Source organism: Podarcis cretensis (genome assembly GCF_951804945.1).
Source record: "Podarcis cretensis genome assembly, chromosome: 15".
Classification (NCBI taxonomy): domain Eukaryota; kingdom Metazoa; phylum Chordata; class Lepidosauria; order Squamata; family Lacertidae; genus Podarcis; species Podarcis cretensis.
In genome coordinates this window covers 4,672,389-4,690,695 of record NC_137185.1, presented here as the reverse complement: position 1 = coordinate 4,690,695, position 18,307 = coordinate 4,672,389, and the positions used below count along the sequence as shown (strand labels likewise).

Below are 18,307 nucleotides of genomic sequence, written 5' to 3'. Positions count from 1 at the left end.
AAGGAAGCTCACTGTTGCCCTAAGTGGATTAGACTCAAGGCTGATCTCATCCAGCATCAGTCCGGAATGAGGGGAGTCCAGCAACTGCTTCTGCTATGAAGTCACAGGGACATGGAAAACAGGCTGACCTCATATCACATTGGACTATTTGTCCGCCCAGCCCTGTGTTGTCTACTCTGAATGGCAGCGGCTCTCCCTGACTATCAAGGAGATAAGGACCTTTTCACATCACCAGGCACCTGATTGTTTTAAATGGACATGCGAGGGATTGAGATCAGGGATTGAGATGCAGAACATGAACTTCCTGAGGATGGACAGGGTTTAGAGCTAAGGAGGGGCAAAGGAACCCTGAAGGTCTGGTGGGGCCTTCCAACCTGTGTTGGCCAGCCTTCAGCCAGCACGAATCTTCCTAGGCTCTTCCTCCTGCCCCATTGTGCCACATTTTGATTCCACTAACACACCATTGTAAAAATTGGAGGTGGGAGAGGAGAGAGTAACCATTTTTCAGTGATTCGGGCCTAAAAAGCACATTGGCCTGGTCTGTTCCAAAGTTACCTTGTGAATACATTTCTACACTAGCAACCCAGACAAGCAAATTGAACTACCATTCTCTCTCTCTCTCCTCACTCCAGTCCTCACATCTCAACTCACCCTGCTAAATCAATGCCAACAACTCCTCTTCCAACTCTACAATTCTTTGACTCTTCCTCCATTCCTCTATCTCAGGGATTGGGTGTTGCTGAACTACAACTCCCATAATCCCTGACTGCTGGCCGTGCTGGGGCTGCTGAGAACTGGAGCCTAGCAGCATCTGGTTCCTTACCACTGATCTAAGGAGCAGCGTTTCCCTCTCTCAGGATGGGATGTGGCTTCTGAACAGAGGCTTTCTTCCACCTCTTGCATGCAAGAGGCAGGAAATGCTGGCGCTAAGTTCAGGGATGGGGAAAACCTGCGGCTTTCTAGATGTCACTGGACTCCTGATCCCATCATCCCCTGACTGGCTGTGGCTAATGGGAGTCCAACAACCCCTGGAAGTAGCCTTGGCCTACCTCTTTGTTCCACAGTAACTTCCCTAAAGACAGCCATTTCTAGACTGTATACTTGAATGCGTGTCCCATGCTTCTTCTCACCGTATGCAAAGAAGTCAACAGTCAGCATCCAGCATCCATAAGTGTGCATGCACATGAAAGCTTATACCAGAACAAACTTAGTTGATCTATAAGGCGCTACTGGACAGTTTATTTTTATTTTTATTTTGACTGCGTCAGACCAACGCGGCTACCTACCTGCATCCAGCTTTAGTTAGCGATGACTTCAGTGGGTCTACTGTGAGTAGGACTTAAGACAGTTGCAACACTTTGCCTGTGGCAAAATAATGCTCTTGGGTGCCTTTCCCTGTGTGTGTACCTGCCCGTTTTGGCAGTTTCTCATTTTTCCAATATTAAGTTTTCCACATCAGTTGGTGATAATAAAAATGTGCCCAGCACCAGCACTTTAGTACAAGTTTATCCTAACAGACACATTTGCCTGCGATTTTGCCCAATATGGAACTTTTTGCAAAGCAATTTTCCCCAACCCAATGCAGTTTTGTATGTTATTTTTACTGACATATGCCTTTTAAATGCACCCTTTACCCCAGTATATGCATTCTTGCAAACGTCACTTCCCTGAAAAGGTCAGAGAAGGGCAAATTTCAAAAGGTGGCTGCGCTTTGGTTCCTGTTACCGTTTTTGGAGCATGTGAATTAGGTAGGTTTACCTTTAGACGCAACCTGGGTTGTCTTTCTCTCCGCCCCTGACCCTACCTGTGCGGTCTGAGCATGTTCCAGCATCTCCTCAAATTCTTGATACTCCTCATCGTCAGGCTCCTCTCCAGAGAGACGGGCCGCTCTGGCCATGAAGTACGGAGGCAGCTCCCCAATGGCTGTGCCGGCACCCTGGATGGGGGGGGGGGATGGAGGAAGGGGAGAAAACAACAGCAACAAAGGGATGAGCATTTCGCTCCACTCAAGCAAATTGTGCTGGAAGGTGGCACAATTTGTACAATGCCATCCAGCAGATTTCATGGGGAACCCAAGCCTGTATCTTCCTATTTCAGCACATCCTCAGTGGTGCAGTTAAGTCATTTTAGACTCTGGTCTTAATGGATTTATGGGGGACCCTCTTTAGAAGGGCAGGATATTAACAACAACAACACTTGTCTTAAGGGGGAGGGCTTGCACATTCTGCTGAGTGGTACCCTAGGCTTCTGTCCCAAAGTCCCAAAACAATGGTGCCATTGCACATTCTCCATTCCACCATCAAATAGAACACACACAAAAGAATATAAGAATAAGACAAGCCTGATGGACTAGGTTCAACTAGTCCAGCATCCTGTTCCCACATTGGCCACCCAGGTGACTGTGGCAAACCTGCAAGCAGCAGCTGAGCACAAGAGCAGTTTTCCAGCAGTTGGTCTTCAGGAACATTACTGTTCCTGACCATGGAGGCAGAACAAGCGCCACCACAGTTAGTAACCACCGAGAGTCTCATCCTCCGTGAATTCATCCAGTTGTCTTTTAAACCCGTGAAAGTTTGTGGCCATCACTGTCTCCTGTGGGAGTGAGTTCCATAGGTTAATTATGCCCTGGGTGGTGGACTTTCCTTTCCTGGTCCAACATTCAGCTTCACTGGAGACCCGTGAGTTCTAGTGTTATGACAGAGGGAAGAAAACGTATCTCGGTCTACTTTCTCCATGCACAAAAGCACACATGACAAGTACTCCATTTAGTGGGATGTGTGGATGGGAGGCTAGGGTTTTTTTGGGGGGGGGGCTTTGCATGTAGGTTTTATTTTATTAGGTTTTTATCTTCTCTTTTGGAAATGTACATCCAGTGGTTTTTCCCCTGTACATATTTTGGGACCCCCCAAGAGAGTGGGGCCCTGAGCTGTACCTTGTTTAGCTTATACGTAAATCTGGCACTGATTATGCGAGAGGGAGAAACACTTCTCTCTGTCCATTTCCTCCACCTGCAGTTCTGATGATGCAGACATTGATACGGATATACAACTATCTCCCCCCCCCCCCAGGATATATTTGGCTACAAGACTAAAGGGTGCCGAAGGGCCCTGTGCATCGCTGGGTGTGTCCTGTCCTGTCCTGTCCTGTGGAGTCGTCCTCCTCCTATTTTACTGGAAGCCCGAGTGGGACGTGTGGGCCAACTGCGTGCCCTGCGAGCTGGAAGAGGCTGACGTCGTGCTCTTGCGAACAATAGTGGGTGCCTTTTGCATCTCCCAGGCAGCTTCCCCAAGTTCTCATCCCCAGAGGTTGCAGGGATAGGAGGCCAGTTGAGGGTACCTCTCAACTCTACAATTCCATGATTCTATAACTACAACTCCCATCATTCTGACCATTGGGGTAAGCTGGCAGGGGCTGATGGGAGTTGTAGTCCAGCAACGAATGGAGGGCCAGAAGCACACCATCCAATGAACTGGAGAATCCCTCAAGACTTTACATCCCCCCACCTTTTATGTCCTCACAGCCATTAACAGGAAATAACCACGGCCGACTTTTTTAGAAGTTCTGCCACAAAGGAGAAGCAGGTAATTTGTTTTCTCAGGACAAAAGCACCAACAGCAAACAGACTGCTTCACCCTGGCGGTTAAAAAGCACACCTCTCTCTTTTTGTGTGTGTTTGTGTGTGTGTGGGGGGGAGAGGTGGGTTTCCACGCACGTAAGAGCCCCGCACGGGCCATCTGGCTAATCAAAGGTTAACGGAAGAGGAAGCTTGGATCCGATTCAAGCAGTGGCTCAGAAAGGCAGGGAAGGTAGGGAGGAGAAGAATTGGACAGCTGGCGGGAGGAGGGGTCCACCTCGGCCACAGAGGCAGATGTCTCTGCTCGGAGCCGCCGCTGAGTGACAAACGCTTTTATAGGGCTCCTTTTCAAGCAAAACTCTATAGTTGTTTGGCCTCCTTTGTTCCCCTCCCACAGGCAGCTGCTGCTGCTGCTGGTGGTGGCAGTGGTAGTGGGGACACAGAGTGAGTTGCAGCTGCTTTGTGTACCCTTAGCAAAATATCATCAGGTTGGTTTGAAAGAAAAACTTTTTCAAAAAAAGAATTCTACTTTTTAAAACCTTAGCGGTTAAGTCTAAGGCCTGTGTCCTGTTAAGGAAGGAAAACACACACAAAGCAAAACACCACCCACCCACTCACATGGCTCTCGTGGTTTCTTTTATTTTAATTTTCCCATTATTATCCAGATGCAGATCATTTGCATTGCGGACAGAGGGGAGGGGAGCAGGTTTTGTGAGCCGTCCGATATTCCAATCTGTCTCTTAGGCATGCAGGACAGGGTTTTGGGGTTGATTTTGGACACTATACATGCCGAGGACAATGGTTCTCGATTGCCTACTAGCTGATGATCCTGCAATGGTTTTTTTGGGGGGTGAGGGACTCTCATCTGAATATATACGTAGCAAGCAATGTGGTCTCATGTACACTCTTGAACCATATAATCCTTGATTCATTCATACGTGTGTGTGTGTGTGTGTGTGTATTCATTCCCAGATATATATGGGATGAATATCAGAAACGGGAAAGTTGTTACAACCAGAGGACCACCTTCTATTCAGGGCAATCTTACAAGGGCCACATGCTAAAAGTGGGTGGAGCCCGAAGCAAAAGGGAAATGACATACGCCACAAGTGTCCTGAAAAACTGGGACACCCCATTTTTTACTGCTAGAAAATGGTGCCCATTTTGGCACAGCACCCCCCTGCTTTTGTGGGGAGGAAACCACAGCATGAAATTGCACGAGATCATGGTAACCAAAATGGCCGCCATTCTCTCACAATAAAAAAATGAGAAGATGGCATCCAGGAAGATGGTGTCCCGGATACTGGCCTCAAAGTGTTGGAGGGTATGCAATGAGAAATGAATCCAGAGCAATGAATGTGGATTTCAGTTGGTTAGTTTCTTACAGATCTCTTTTTATGCTCTATCCAGACCAGCATGAGGTGTTTTCAGAGTTCAAAGGCACAGTCTAGTCAGCCAAAAAAGAACTCAGGTTGCAAAGTGGGGCTGGGCCAGGTGGCTGAAGAGAATTTCAAGGGCCAGATAGAAAGTTCCGGAGGGTCGGATTTGGACCTTAGGCCAAACATCACCATCATCCTTTGAATGAGGAAGTGAGAGATGTTGACATGACTCTCCGATAACTGGACAATGTGTGAACCAGCCCTAAATGAATTTCTAAATAAAATGCTGCACAAGAAATGCTTATGGGAAGTGCAGATCGCATACCCGCAATCTACACGAATTAAGAGATCAAGGGAGGGGCAAAACACCACCTGCCTCCAAACGCAACACTATTTGTTCAAGGAGACCTTCTTAGGTTCAGCCACACAACCCACAGGCAGGGAGCAGATGAACCACAGAAAGCCCCCAGCTCCCCACCTTAGAGGAAGCTGGCTGCAAATGACTCAAAGCCAGCCAGCCACACCAGGGAGGTGACAAAAGAGAAAGCACATACACACACACACACACACACACACACAAAATTACCCACCACTTTTACAAAGGGGGGTTATTCCGTCCAGATAACTGCAGTAAACTACTCCAGTATATATATATATATAGTATAGCAGTATATAAATATTTATATAAAATAAGCTAGCATGGAGTGCCTAGGAATGCCTGGAAATTCAAAGAAACACCCCAAATTTGTGATGTTTGAATGGACAGTCTAATTGCGAGTTTTGGGGCTGCACAAAACCCAGGGCTCTGACATGACCTGGTCCCAAATCAGTTTTTATGAGGGGGCAGCTAATGTTTAATTAGGGTTAATTCGGTCTACCACTGATTCAAAATGGCGCCCGGCGTCCAAATGTAGACAAAGACTGCTGCCTCCGCCTCAGGAAACCTTGTGCCAAGTTTGGGGACAGTATCTTGAGAGACATCTAAAATGGCGCAGGTTGGATCCACTGTGCCAAATTGGGCAACGTTCTTCTCAATGGGGCAACAGTATCTTCAGAGGTGCCTATATGATGGTAGTTTGGACCTGTTGCGCCAAAATAAAAACCGCCATCCTCTGCCAGTCAGAGTAAACAATACTAGCCTAGGCATGCACATACTCTTCACTAGATCAGGGGAGAGGAACCTTTTTCCAGCCCGAGGGCCACATTTCCTTCTGCTCAACCTTCTGAGGGCCACATGCCACGAATGGGTGGACCAGAAGCAAAGGTAAGGGAGGGGGAAACCACGGGGGGGGGGGGGTCCAAGCAGAACCAGTGAAGCTTGTGGCTTGGGGAAAGTTCTGAGGCCCAAAGAGAGAGGTCTGGAGGGCCTGAGGTTCCCCAATCCTAGAACAGACATAGAGGCAGCTTCCAGTGTTTGTAAATCAGTAACCAATGCAGATGGAATAATACTCAGCTGCCAGGGTGGGGTGAGCCCTAGTGAAAACTCCAACTGAGCACAGACAGGCATGCAGCTTTAACTGTGCAAAGCAAATTATAAACACCATCCTAACGGCTTCCTCTATTTAACTCCTCTCTCTAACTACAGATCTGGACAATGCAAATTACAGAAGGCTACTATCAAAATCTGCAGCCCTGTGCCCCACAACCCCCCTCTCACACCTTCCTATTTATCGCATCCCCACACCCCGGGGAAGTGTGCCCACAGAGAGAGGAAAGAGCTGTTCCCGAGTGGGAAGAATAACTTTTCATTCCGCCCTTTGGGGAGAACAAAAGGAGCCGTTAAACGGGTTCGCTGTGGACAATGCTGTAATCTTCCAGTTCGCTGCTGCCGATTCAAAGCGTGAGCCTGAAAACAAGTGGCAGCTATTTCCACTCCCTCCCCATCCAAACAATCCGTTTGGGAAAAAAAGTTTTTTAAATTCTCTCGGGGTGATGATGCAAACGGCAAAAAATAAAAACCATGTTGCTCCACTGAAAAAAGAAAGAAAGAAAGCATGCCACTTTGTTTGGGCTTTGTGTTGCTAACCGAAGGGGGGGGGGGAGATTGCCTTGCACGTACTGGAAGTGAACTTTCCCTGAATTAGCTGGGTCACATGCCGAGAGTTGCAAAACAACTCAGATGAGCACAGCGATCATATGAGCCCATAGAACAGATCCCCCTATTTCAGCACTTCCCAAACTTCTGAGAGCTTAAGCACTCCCTCCCCACCTTAAACTGAAGACCCTTCTTTCACCCTACTTTTAAGAGTGAGACCCCCCACCCCCTGAACCCACCTGTACAAGTAACCACTCTGGCCCCTGGAGGATAGGCATCTCTGTGGCATCTCTGCAATCTGTGCAGTCCAGTCACTCCCCGTGGAAGAAACACAGGAGCAAATTGCTTGCTCCCAGAGGCTGATTGGGACGCGGCATGCCAAGAGCATGGACTCATGCAGAGGTGCAGTGGGTCGCCTCCTCCATGATCCACGGGAATGGCTGCCCTTGTATATCTATTCCCCATGCCAGCTTTCCCCTCATACCCCAAACATCCAGACCAAAAGCCAGTTTACTTGGAAATTACATCTGTTTCTGCAAAAAGCAGCAGAATGAGGTGGAAGGACTGAGGGGTGCATAGTGTTATGCCTCTCCAATGTCAATTATTTTTTATTATTCTAGTTAAAAGATTGCTAACTTGTCTTTTGGGTTTCAGTGCCTCCAAGGCGGTAGACAAAAAGATCTGTAAGATCAAACCATTTGTTAAAACTGCAACCCTGTAACCCTAATCGAGGGGTTGCCAACTGGGTGTCCAGGAACCACGAGTCCTTCACTCACTGCCGTCGTCACCACAAGGTGGCGAAAGTGATTTCCCTTCTTCTCCTTCAAAAAGACGACGGAGGAAGTGGGAAGAGTGACACTCTTTCCCACTTCCTCCTTCAGCTCTATGGGGGAATATAATGTGCTAATATTCCGCTTGCAAGCGGATTTTTTTTTTACTTACTTCCGCTACATTTTTAGACCTGGCCTCAATCCCAACCGTTTCATGAGAAACTTTCTAAGAAACTCATGCATAGAGTGCTTCCAGAAAGGGGTTGTACAGTATATCGCAAACGGATAATAAAGGCCAGACTGTGCAGGTCTGGCACAATGGCTTCTACACCTTCCCTTAATTTATTTTTTCTAGACATGGGTGCTCAATGCTGTTCTGTCCCTTGAAGGCCATGCCAGTGGGCAGAGACTGATGGGATGCATCTCAGGGATGTTTCTGTGTGTCCCCATCACTCTTCTTCTGCCCTCTGCTATCTCCTTCCGCTCTGGGCATGTGAGCAAATATTTCTGTGCATGCGCACCTTTAAAAATGAATCCCAGGAATTTCACAAAAGCAAAATAGCACCAGCTTTACGGTGCAATCCTAACAGTCTCTACTGAGAATTCAATGGGAGTTACTCCCAAGGAAAGCGGGGCTAGGATTGGAGCCTTGATTTGTGTTTCTCAATGGAAGAAAAGAGGATGGGTTTGGTTTTTTCCAGGGTGGGGGCATGATCGCTTTAATTTTCATTATTGCTTGTTTCTTTATTTTATTCTTTTATCTGTTTCTATACTGCTTAATAGGGACGCAGGTGGCGCTGTGGGTTAAAGCCTCAGCGCCTAGGACTTGCCGATCGAAAGGTCGGCGGTTTGAATCCCTGCGGCGGGGTGCGCTCCCGCTGCTCGGTCCCAGCGCCTGCCAACCTAGCAGTTCGAAAGCACCTCCGGGTGCAAGTAGATAAATAGGGACCGCTTACCAGCGGGAAGGTAAACGGCGTTTCCGTGTGCGGCTCTGGCTCGCCAGAGCAGCGATGTCACGCTGGCCACGTGACCCGGAAGTGTCTCCGGACAGCGCTGGCCCCTGGCCTCTTAAGTGAGATGGGCGCACAACCCCAGAGTCTGTCAAGACTGGCCCGTACGGGCAGGGGTACCTTTACCTTTACCTTTATACTGCTTAATACTAGGACATTCTCTAAGTGGTCCTGGCCCAGGAGACCAGGGTTCCAGTCCTCACTCAGCCATGAAGCTCTGGCTGGGTGGCCAGTCACTGCCTCTCGGCCTAACCTACCTCACAGGGGGGATTAAATGAGGGGGAGAAATATATACACCACTTTGAGCTCCTTGGAGGAAAAGGAGGGATACAAATGCAATAAATAAATAATAATAATAATAATAAGTGATTTACAAAATAAATACAGTGAAACTGAAAAACTAGGAAAAAAGTAAAATAAAATACAAAACAATAAAATCCTCCCACCACACAAAATCAAACATGCAGGAGCATATTTTGAAAACAGCTCTAGAGTCAAGAGCTCCTTCCCTCTTCCCAAGGCAGAGCCTGACACGCAATAGACAACCTTCGTCCCACTAACACATATGCATCACACCAAAATTCTGTCTTACATGTACATAAATCATGCGCTTTCTACTCATCCAATATCACCCAACCCACTCTACTCCCACACCTCCCACACATCCACAAATACACAAACGCACATGTATTATCCCCTCAGCCACTCCAATGTATCCCATCTCCATCACCAAATGCCTGTCAGGCATCACTCCCTCACCTCTGCGACAAAAGAAGCAGACCATTCGCTGACAGAACAGCATAAAAACACCAGAACGAATGGTCACCCATCAATCACACGGATGCACGGTTCCCGACTGCAATTGGGATTGCAGTCTTCCACCCCAGCGTGCCTTCCTCTCATCAAGGAGTGCCCCTCAACCCACACAAGGGACTCTTCCTAACTCTCTTCCCCCCAAACCCACAACTTGAAGCAGGGCACCTTCCTCATCACAATCCCAAGTCTCCTTTGGGGTTGCGCCTCAGCTGTGCTGGTCTATTCACTGTTGACCAGGGCTGGTTATAAGGAGCATATAACACCCTTCTTACAACAGCTCACTGGCTACTGGTCTCTTTCCGGGCATGATTCACAGGGCTTTATAGGGCTTCGGCCCAGGCTATCTATCTGAAGCACCGTATTCTCCAATATGAACCTGCCCAGGCTCTGAGATCTTGAGGGGAGGCCCTTCTCTCAGCCCTGCCACCCTCAAAGTCACATTTGGCAGGGATGCAGGGCATGGCCTTCTTGGTGGTGGCTCCCAGGTTTTGGAACTTCCTTCCTGAGAGGCTAGACCCCCTCCCTCCTTGTTGCCTTTCCTTTGGTAGGTGAAAACTGTTTTATTCAGGCAGGATTGGGGGGACTGACTGTTTTTAAGGAAGGGGTTCTTAACAGTGGGAGATGGGAGATGGGGGACGGGTGGGCAGTGTTGGGTGACAGTGAGAGTTTAGACCTTCCCCAATTCCCCCGCATCCTTGTTATAAAAACACGTGGAAGCGTTAACCAGCGATATGTTATGAGAAGAGCAGGTACAGTCTGACTTAGCGATCGGAAAGAAACAGAAGCCGCTGCACTCTGTGAGCACGTGCCCGCTGGCCTCTGCTCTGGTCCTCCTTCCAATTGGGACAAAGGGGGTGGCATTTTGAGATGCCCATACAGAGATACAGCTGCCAGCATCGTTTAGTTTACAGGAAATCAAGAGGCAGCGCCTGCACACTCACACAAGCGAGGGCAAGGGGAGGGGAAAACATGTTGTGAAATCAGCTAACAGCAAGCCTCCCCTCCAGGGGAAGACAAAAAGTCGCATGACACCCTGTGTCGTCGTCGGCAGCAGCAGCAACTGCCAGGATACCCTGCAGCCGCTTTTTCTCGGGAGCATCCTTTAGCCAGGTGGCCTTGGAAGAGGATGCAGGCAAGGCAGGGGGCGCCACAAAGCATGTCAGCTGTTACGAGCATCACACCCATCTTGGCAGTGGCTCCCCATCAGTTAAGCAGTGCCCAATCTCTGGCTTAATGTGTCTGTGGCTCTTCCTGCTGCTGCGAGACAACTGGCTCACCCCTTATCTACCCAACGGGATCACTGTGGTCTGCGGGAAAGGGCCTCCTGTGTACGTTGTCTCTCATTAGGAGATCTGTTCCGTGTGATGAACTGGGCCTTGAGTGTGGCAGCATTCGCCCCGTGGACCGACCTCCCATCATGTACCGAAACAGGTCCCCGTCTCTAATGAAGACCTATGAAGACCTCCTGTTCTCAACAAGTGGAGGTTTTAACCCCAGTCTGTATCTGCGCTGGATTATTCTCTTTCTTTCTTTCTTTTTGGTTTTTCAAGACCAAAAACACCACCAACCAACATTACAGGCCTGATGTCCAGTTATTTATCTGCCAATGGATTTGAAACTGTATAAATATATATGGGGGGGGGGAATCCTTTTAACTGGTTTTACATAGTAAGTTGTTCTACATGTGTTTTTCCAGCTGATGTTTCTGTTGTTAGATTCCTTCAAGACGCAACGTAGAAAGTGATTCATAAAGGAAATTGAATTAGCAACGTGCGTGGGCTCTTGGTTCTGCCCGAGACTCCTGTTTCAAACATCGTGTCACACACTCACCCTCCCATCTAATTCCTGTTCATTGTCATGCTGCACACACCTATGAACACACGCTCATCTATATCTTACTGCAGCCTTCTCAGCTCCCCTCATAAACCTGACCACTGGCCATCCTGCCTGGGGCTGAGGGGAGCTGAGAGGCCGTCTGCCTCTGGAGAGTACCTGCCTGGGGAAGGCTGCTTTATTGTCACTAAGTCAATGCTAGACGTAGGTGAAATAATTTCACTATTTCCCATTTTCTTTTCTTTCCCTGTGCCTATTTTAAAACTGCAAGCAAGCACATTGGGGCAGGGAACTGTCAAAGCTGTTATTTGCAATGCAAGTGGATTATCTATATAAAGAAGAATAAAACAACAAGGAATACACATTGAAAATGCAAATAAGGCAAGTTAGAAGGACATCGGTGCGCTGATACAAAGGAGACCTTAATTGATTTTTTAAACATCTTAATCTGCACACACTTGCATATAAAATCAAAATTTCTAGAGGGGGTGTGATCATTGCAGGCAAGAAGGGGAGGAATCACTGCAAGCAAGGAGAGAGAGAGAGAGAGAGAGAGAAAGAGAGAGACAGGGTGGCTGAAAGAGAGAAAGGGGGAGTCCTGCCTACTTTTGGCTTGGGTGAGCTGCTAAAAACTTGTGATTAGTATCTGTTTTGAGCTTTATTTACAAGGCTGCTCTCTAACCTACTTAATTTTGGAAAACATATATTGCTAGGCTTGATCAGTTTCTTACCCACATGCAGGCCTCCAGCCTGACTTTCGAGATGATGGTCCATAAAGAAATTGATCCTTCAACCCCTTCTACATCAGGGCAGATAATTTGGTCAGGATAGGGCGGTTCGGGGAAATTGACAGAGTTACATTCGTAAGCAGCAAGCGTCACCGATGCTATGTGTGGACCCTGGAGAGAGGAAAGAGAAGCAGGTTGGTGGCGGCGGCAAACATGCAAGGATTGCAGTGAATAATCAGCATGTGATGATGCTTCCAAAACAAAACACGGTTATGATTCTAATAGTCGTACCCTGGAAATCAAACGGAATCTGTTCCGGAAGACCGTTAAGACTACGAAAGCATTCGGAAACCAAGGCGCGGCTTCCGATTGGTTGCAGGAAGGTCCTGCAGCCAATCAGAACCCACGGAACCCGCGTCGCACATTCTGGTTCCAAAAGAATGTTCGCAAACCGGAACACTCACTTCCGGGTTTGGCGCGTTCAGGAGCCAAAACGTTCGACTTGCAAGGCATTTGGGATCCGAGGTATGACTGTACAAGATTTGTTGGCTTATTTTATATTCCAGTATTTACCTTTCGGGCCCTCAAGAATTCTGGACGCAGGTGCTCTATGACCAGGAAGAGAGTCCCATTTGTTGACACATGTCAGCCCCCATTATAGTTAATCAAAGAGGCAAGGAAAGCACCTCTGCAAGGAGAAGCAGCTGGGAGAAGCTAACCAGGAGTGTAGCAAGAATAGGGGGAAGGACACAGCAAGCTGCCATGCCAAGTCAGGCCATTAGTCCATCTAGCTCAGTGCTGTCTGCACTGACTGGCAGCTTGTACACATGAAACGGCTGCAACCCAGCTAACAATGTGTCTGAATAGCTCAGACGGTAGAACATGAGACCCTTAATCTCAGGGTTTTGAGTCTGAGCCCCACATTGGGCAAAAGATTCCTGAATCGCAAGGGGTTGGACCAAATGACCCCCACAGTCCCTTCCAACTCTACAATTCTTTGAGTCTATGAATGAATCGGGGGGGGGGGGGGCTGTGGGCTCAAACATACCTATCACTATTTCCTCTGGAATTTTTACCCTTCAAAGGAAAGTTCCTCACACAGAGACTGCTTCTAAGACCATTTTCGGTTTCAAGAGCAGTGGTGCGGTGTGGGGAGCAACTAGCTAAGAAACCAAAGCCACATGCAAAGGCAGAATTTGCTGGATCCCGACCACAGCATAGAATGACAGACTTTGCAGCTCCGCCCCTCAGTTATCAATGTGCAATTCGGTCATTACCTCTGGAGAACAAATTTTCACAGTGATGTTTCCTCCCCACCCGCAACTCCCCAGTCTCCCTTGAGAATGATTCATGGACAGCAGGGGGTCCTGGCAAATGGCCAAAGCCAAGGCCTTCTGTATGGAGAAAGGGCCGGAAGATAAAGAAGCTGAGTGACTCACACCTCCAGGTTTCTGAGCCAGGAAGGGGCACAAGAAGTTTGCCTTACAGCAAGTCAGACGACTGGTGTAGGCGGTGCCAAGCTAAGGGGACCAATGGTGAGAAAGCCTTTTTTTTCACCAAGGGCCACATAGCCACAAGAGTAATGTGTTGGGGGCCACACTGCCTCAAGGGTAACCCACTGAGGGCCACACAGCCCCAAGGGTGAGACCTAAAAAATACATTTCAGGTATCCAAAGGCCAGGGTAAAGGGGGCGTGTTGTCAGCATACGATGAAAACTATACACTAGGAATGTGCCTATGCTGGATCAGGCCAGAGACCCATCTTTCCCAGCATATTGTTCTCACAGTAGCCAACTTCCCAGCCCTGAGCCTCGCCATCATTGCTAGTAGCCACTGGCAGCCATATATCCTCCATGAATTTGTCAAGTCCTCTTCTAAAACCACCCAAGTTGGTGGCCAAGGCTGACTCTGTGGATAGGGAATTCCACAGCTCTCGAGCGTGGGGGGGCTGGGCCCCAGCCCCCAGCCCCCCTGGGCCATGCTAGCAGCAGGGGATGCTGAGAGCATGGCAATATCCGGCAAGCCACGGCCCCTCCACACCGGATCTATTCGTTGGCGCGCACGCAGGAGAACACAGACAAAACCAAACGCCAAAGAAAGGGCTGTATGTGGAACTGATTAGCGCATCAAACAGAACTGCTAACGGATTGTCGCCATTAGCGCCAGTGAAAATATTCAAGCCAAAGAAGCGCAGCTCCAACTAACGACTTCCTCTTCCAGAGAACAGGCTCCCACATCCTCCTTCTCCAAGAGTTCTTAAAAGGACCCTCTGTTTCAAACTTTGTTTGCCATATGGACTCTTGGTAGAGGGTGGGCAAGGATGCCTTCAAGATTCTGATCCAAACTGGGTGCCCAGCTCCAGAGAGGATGGGCTGTCGGTGGGTGTTAGCAGCAGGAGTCAGGCCACCCGGTGTCACCGGGGTTAACTCTTTATTCAAAGGAACTTGTCAGATGGCTGTGGTGGTTGCTCGAGAGAAACCAGGCAGGACTCCGACCTGTCTTTTACAGGCTTTATTCTTGGTGCAAACTATTTACAGTGAAGAGCGTTGTAAGTTCATGTCTGTCTCAGTCGCTAGCAGGATCTGGGAGTGGTCGGTTTTTGTACCTCCCCCAGCATAAAAGTCACGTCACCCCCAGCCTTTTCCGCCACTCCCTGCGCCGAAGACTACGGCGCAGAATGGGCACTGGCAAAGGCGTGCTTCCCGCCTCTCCGGCTTGCTCAGGCTCAGTGTTAAGGCTCTCCCTAGCATCCCCTTGCCCCTGCGCTTCTTGTCCACTAGAGGTGGGGCTTTCCTCCTCACCGGAAGAGGAACTGCTTCGCAAGATTTTCGGAGGCTCCCTATAACACAACTGCCCTTCCATCTCTCGTCTCTGAGCTGATGGCAGTTCCCTGACAGAACTGAAACAGCGCAGGCCTAGTGAACACAGCAACTCTTCCCAGTAGCTCTTGCCCCAGTGAGGCAGTTGTGAGGACTGAAGGTCCCCGCCTTCCCACCACTCTCTAAGGTTCTTTGCCCCCTATTCCTTCCCAGCAGCCTAAGGCTCCTTTGCCTTCTTGCCTCTCGTTGCTCTGCCCTCTTCATACCTCTTCTGGTCCTGGGAGACGAGAGGGCAGGTTAGCTGGTCACAGCAGGAGGGGGAGACCCCCCTGGCTTCTTCAGAAGCCTGCCTCCACTCTCCCTCTCAGCCCCCTCCTCTCCACTCTCCACTTCTGCCTCTGCCACAGCCTCTTCCTGCTCACTAACCCTCTTCAGCTTCCGACACTTCCTCCTCACAGTCTGCTCCCTCTTCTCTCTCTGACAACTCATCGTTGTCCCACCGCCATTCCCTCTGAACCTTCTAACAAGGAGGGAGGAAACAAGGTCGCAATGCACTGAGCTGCTGTAAATATCCGTCAACGCACCTGAAGACTGGCCCTATTTAGGAGCGCTGTTCGCCTGAAATACAAACAATTTTATAATGGGAGATTGGGGGAAGGCTGGCATTCGGGAACCCACAGAAACCACACGGCAATGGGAATGAAAAGTAAGATGTAAAAAGGGCATTTATAAAGATAATTGAAGTATGAAGTGCTCAGAGGGAAGGAATCTGGGGTCTGTATCCTTCTCTCTTATGGATCGATCTCTTCCAAAGACAACTGGGCCCTGGATCATGGTTTGGCCCAAGCGCACGAGATTCCTCTGTGAGCTCAAATTTATGACGTTCATGTTATATGCACAGGGAATGAGGAATTAGGCTGCCGTGACTATTTCCATGGTACCTAGCAGACAGTCTCCTCTTTGATATTCCAGTGGTTCAAAAAGTATAAATATACTTTTTGGTTCAGACGCAGCCCCCAGACAATGGGCTCGGTGTTAACGTGACCAAACCTTGAGGCTCGTGTGCTCTGAAGCAAAGAAGTTTAACAATTATCCAGGTCCAAAAATATTCCACTGTGGGCAACTGCATGCACATTAAAGTTTGAGGAACTAGAATGCACAGGTAAGTAAAGGTAAAGGGACCCCTGACCATTAGGTCCAGTCGTGGCCGACTCTGGGGTTGCAGCGCTCATCTTGCTTTATTGGCCAAGGGAGCCAGTGTACAGCTTCCGGGTCATGTGGCCAGCGGGACTAAGCCGCTTCTGGCGAACCAGAGCAGCACACGGAAATGCCTTTTACCTTCCCACTGGAGCGGTACCTATTTATCTACTTGCAATTTGACGTGCTTTCGAACTGCTAGGTTGGCAGGAGCTGGGACTGAACAACGGGAGCTCACCCCGTCGCGGGGATTTGAACCACCGACCTTCTGATCGGCAAGTCCTAGGCTCTGTGGTTTAACCCACAGCACCACCCACGTCCCACCAGAATGAACAGATAGGGCTCCCTAAATGGGACAAGTCAGGGCTAGATGTATCTCTATGGTTAAAAACCCCATAAAGCAGGGAGTACCAGCCTGGCGGTTGCAAAGTCTTCGCTGCTGCCTCTGGGCAGGTGCCCCAGGTTCTGAGCTTTTTTAGGTTTGCCATATTTCAAAGAGCAAAAAAGAAAAAAAGAAAAAAAGAAAAAAGAAAAGAGCGCTTTGACGACTCACATTTTAAACACCTCTACTATATGTCGGCTATAGAAGCTGTGATATATTGCTGAGGGGGGCAGGAGGAAAGAAGAGGAAAGCAAGTCTTTGGCCACCAGTTATTTCTACATCTCTTCCAGAAAGCATAGTGAGATACACTCTGGCACATTTAAAAAAATCCGCCCAGACAGAAATTTTACCCCTGAAAGAGAGGATGTGTCCTGGAAAAAGAAGGCACATGGCAAACCTAGAAGGAAAAAATCTCTTAGTCCTCCTATAAAGTTACAGGACAAAATGTGCGAGTAACTGAGCAACTTTTGTGAAATGACAATGAATGTGGTGTGGCCATCTTGCATGATTTTCCTGGTCCTGAGGAATAGCTGCCAGGTGCTACTAGGCCATTACAGCATCTCACCCTCACTCCCTGTGCACATGTATAAAATCAATATTGTATGATCTCCACAATCAGGAGCAGCAGGACATGGCTGCCTTCGCATGGCAAGCGTAAGAACTCTCCTTCGTCAGGTATTCTTTAGCTGTGATTACAGGGGGTTGAATCAAATGACCTTTGAAGGTCCCTTCCCACCATACCATTCTATGACTCTAGTTTGTTGGGGGTGGCCTTGCTCCCCATGACAGCCATTCTGTGCTATGTTCCACCTCCTCAGCTGTTTTGCGATGGGCACCCCGCCCCCTACACACTCTAAAAATCCCAAGGCCCCACGGGTTCAAAAAAGGCTATCGGCCCCTTCAACAGAACATGTCCGTTTTCCATTCTTAGACCTTGGTCTAGTTCTTTCCTGTACATCTGGGGTTTCTTCTTTTTAAATTTTATTAAACCCCCCCCCCCAAAAAAAATCCCTTGGGTTCACCCTGAGATATGTAGCTAAGCATCACAAACTAAGTGTCAAGGGGGGGGGAGGGAATGATCAATCCTACCTCTATAAGTGGGAGCACCATAGAGCTATCACTACTAATAATCAGAATATTTGCGATGACTTTGGTTTTGCCATTTATTTTGGCCGGAGGCGGGAGGGAGGGAGCAAAGCATGACACTAAAATCCTGCACTGGAAAATTCGTCCAGCTTCTGCCTCTCAAACTTTCAAGTCACACACCCTAACTGCTAACGGCGTTCTGAACTGTGGAAGTGGCCCTGATCATTTATTGCCATTGGCAGAGTTTAAATAACAAAAAACAGATAAATGAGATGTGACCATAAGGAGTAGGAACTTTTTTTAAAAAAAAAGGTTTAAGGATTAAGATGAAAGATAAGATTTTGGACGCTGCCCTGGATTCACAGTCAATTCCTTTGTACAGATAATTCCTTTGTACGTTCAGGGAAGACAAACAGCAAGAAGGGAATTGTAGGAGGAGGGTTGAAAACGTGCTTAAGAGATGAGCCACAGCCTAATCATTAATTTTTCTCCCCGCCTCAGCTAACTTGGGTGTGTGTGTGTGTGTGTGTGTGTGTGTGTGTGTGTGTGTGTGTGTGATTAATTGCCAGGGCAGGTTCTGACAAGAGAGGGAGAGGGGAGAAAAACCCTATTAGGAACCTCCTTTGATGACTTGGGTGCAAAGCATTTGGCTGCCACACAATTTTGACAGAGGGACCC

The 18,307-nt window shown here is 48.5% G+C and overlaps 1 protein-coding gene and 1 long non-coding RNA gene across 4 annotated transcripts in view; one reads left to right on the top strand and one right to left on the bottom strand.

Moving 5' to 3' along the window:
- The window catches only part of VMP1 (vacuole membrane protein 1), a 118,852-nt gene that overhangs the window by 68,460 nt on the left and 32,085 nt on the right, over window positions 1-18,307 (bottom strand). For all 3 annotated transcript variants that reach the window (XM_079955775.1, XM_079955777.1, XM_079955776.1), the window contains exons 6-7: window positions 12,149-12,316; window positions 1,805-1,936 (exon numbers count right to left, since the gene is read on the bottom strand). In XM_079955775.1, the coding sequence (XP_079811901.1) occupies window positions 1,805-1,936; window positions 12,149-12,316 (300 nt within the window). The remainder of the gene's footprint in view (window positions 1-1,804; window positions 1,937-12,148; window positions 12,317-18,307) is intronic.
- LOC307204494 lies at window positions 6,092-6,719 on the top strand. The gene is made up of 2 exons (XR_013833713.1): window positions 6,092-6,217; window positions 6,539-6,719. It is a non-coding gene; the product is annotated as an uncharacterized lncRNA (long non-coding RNA).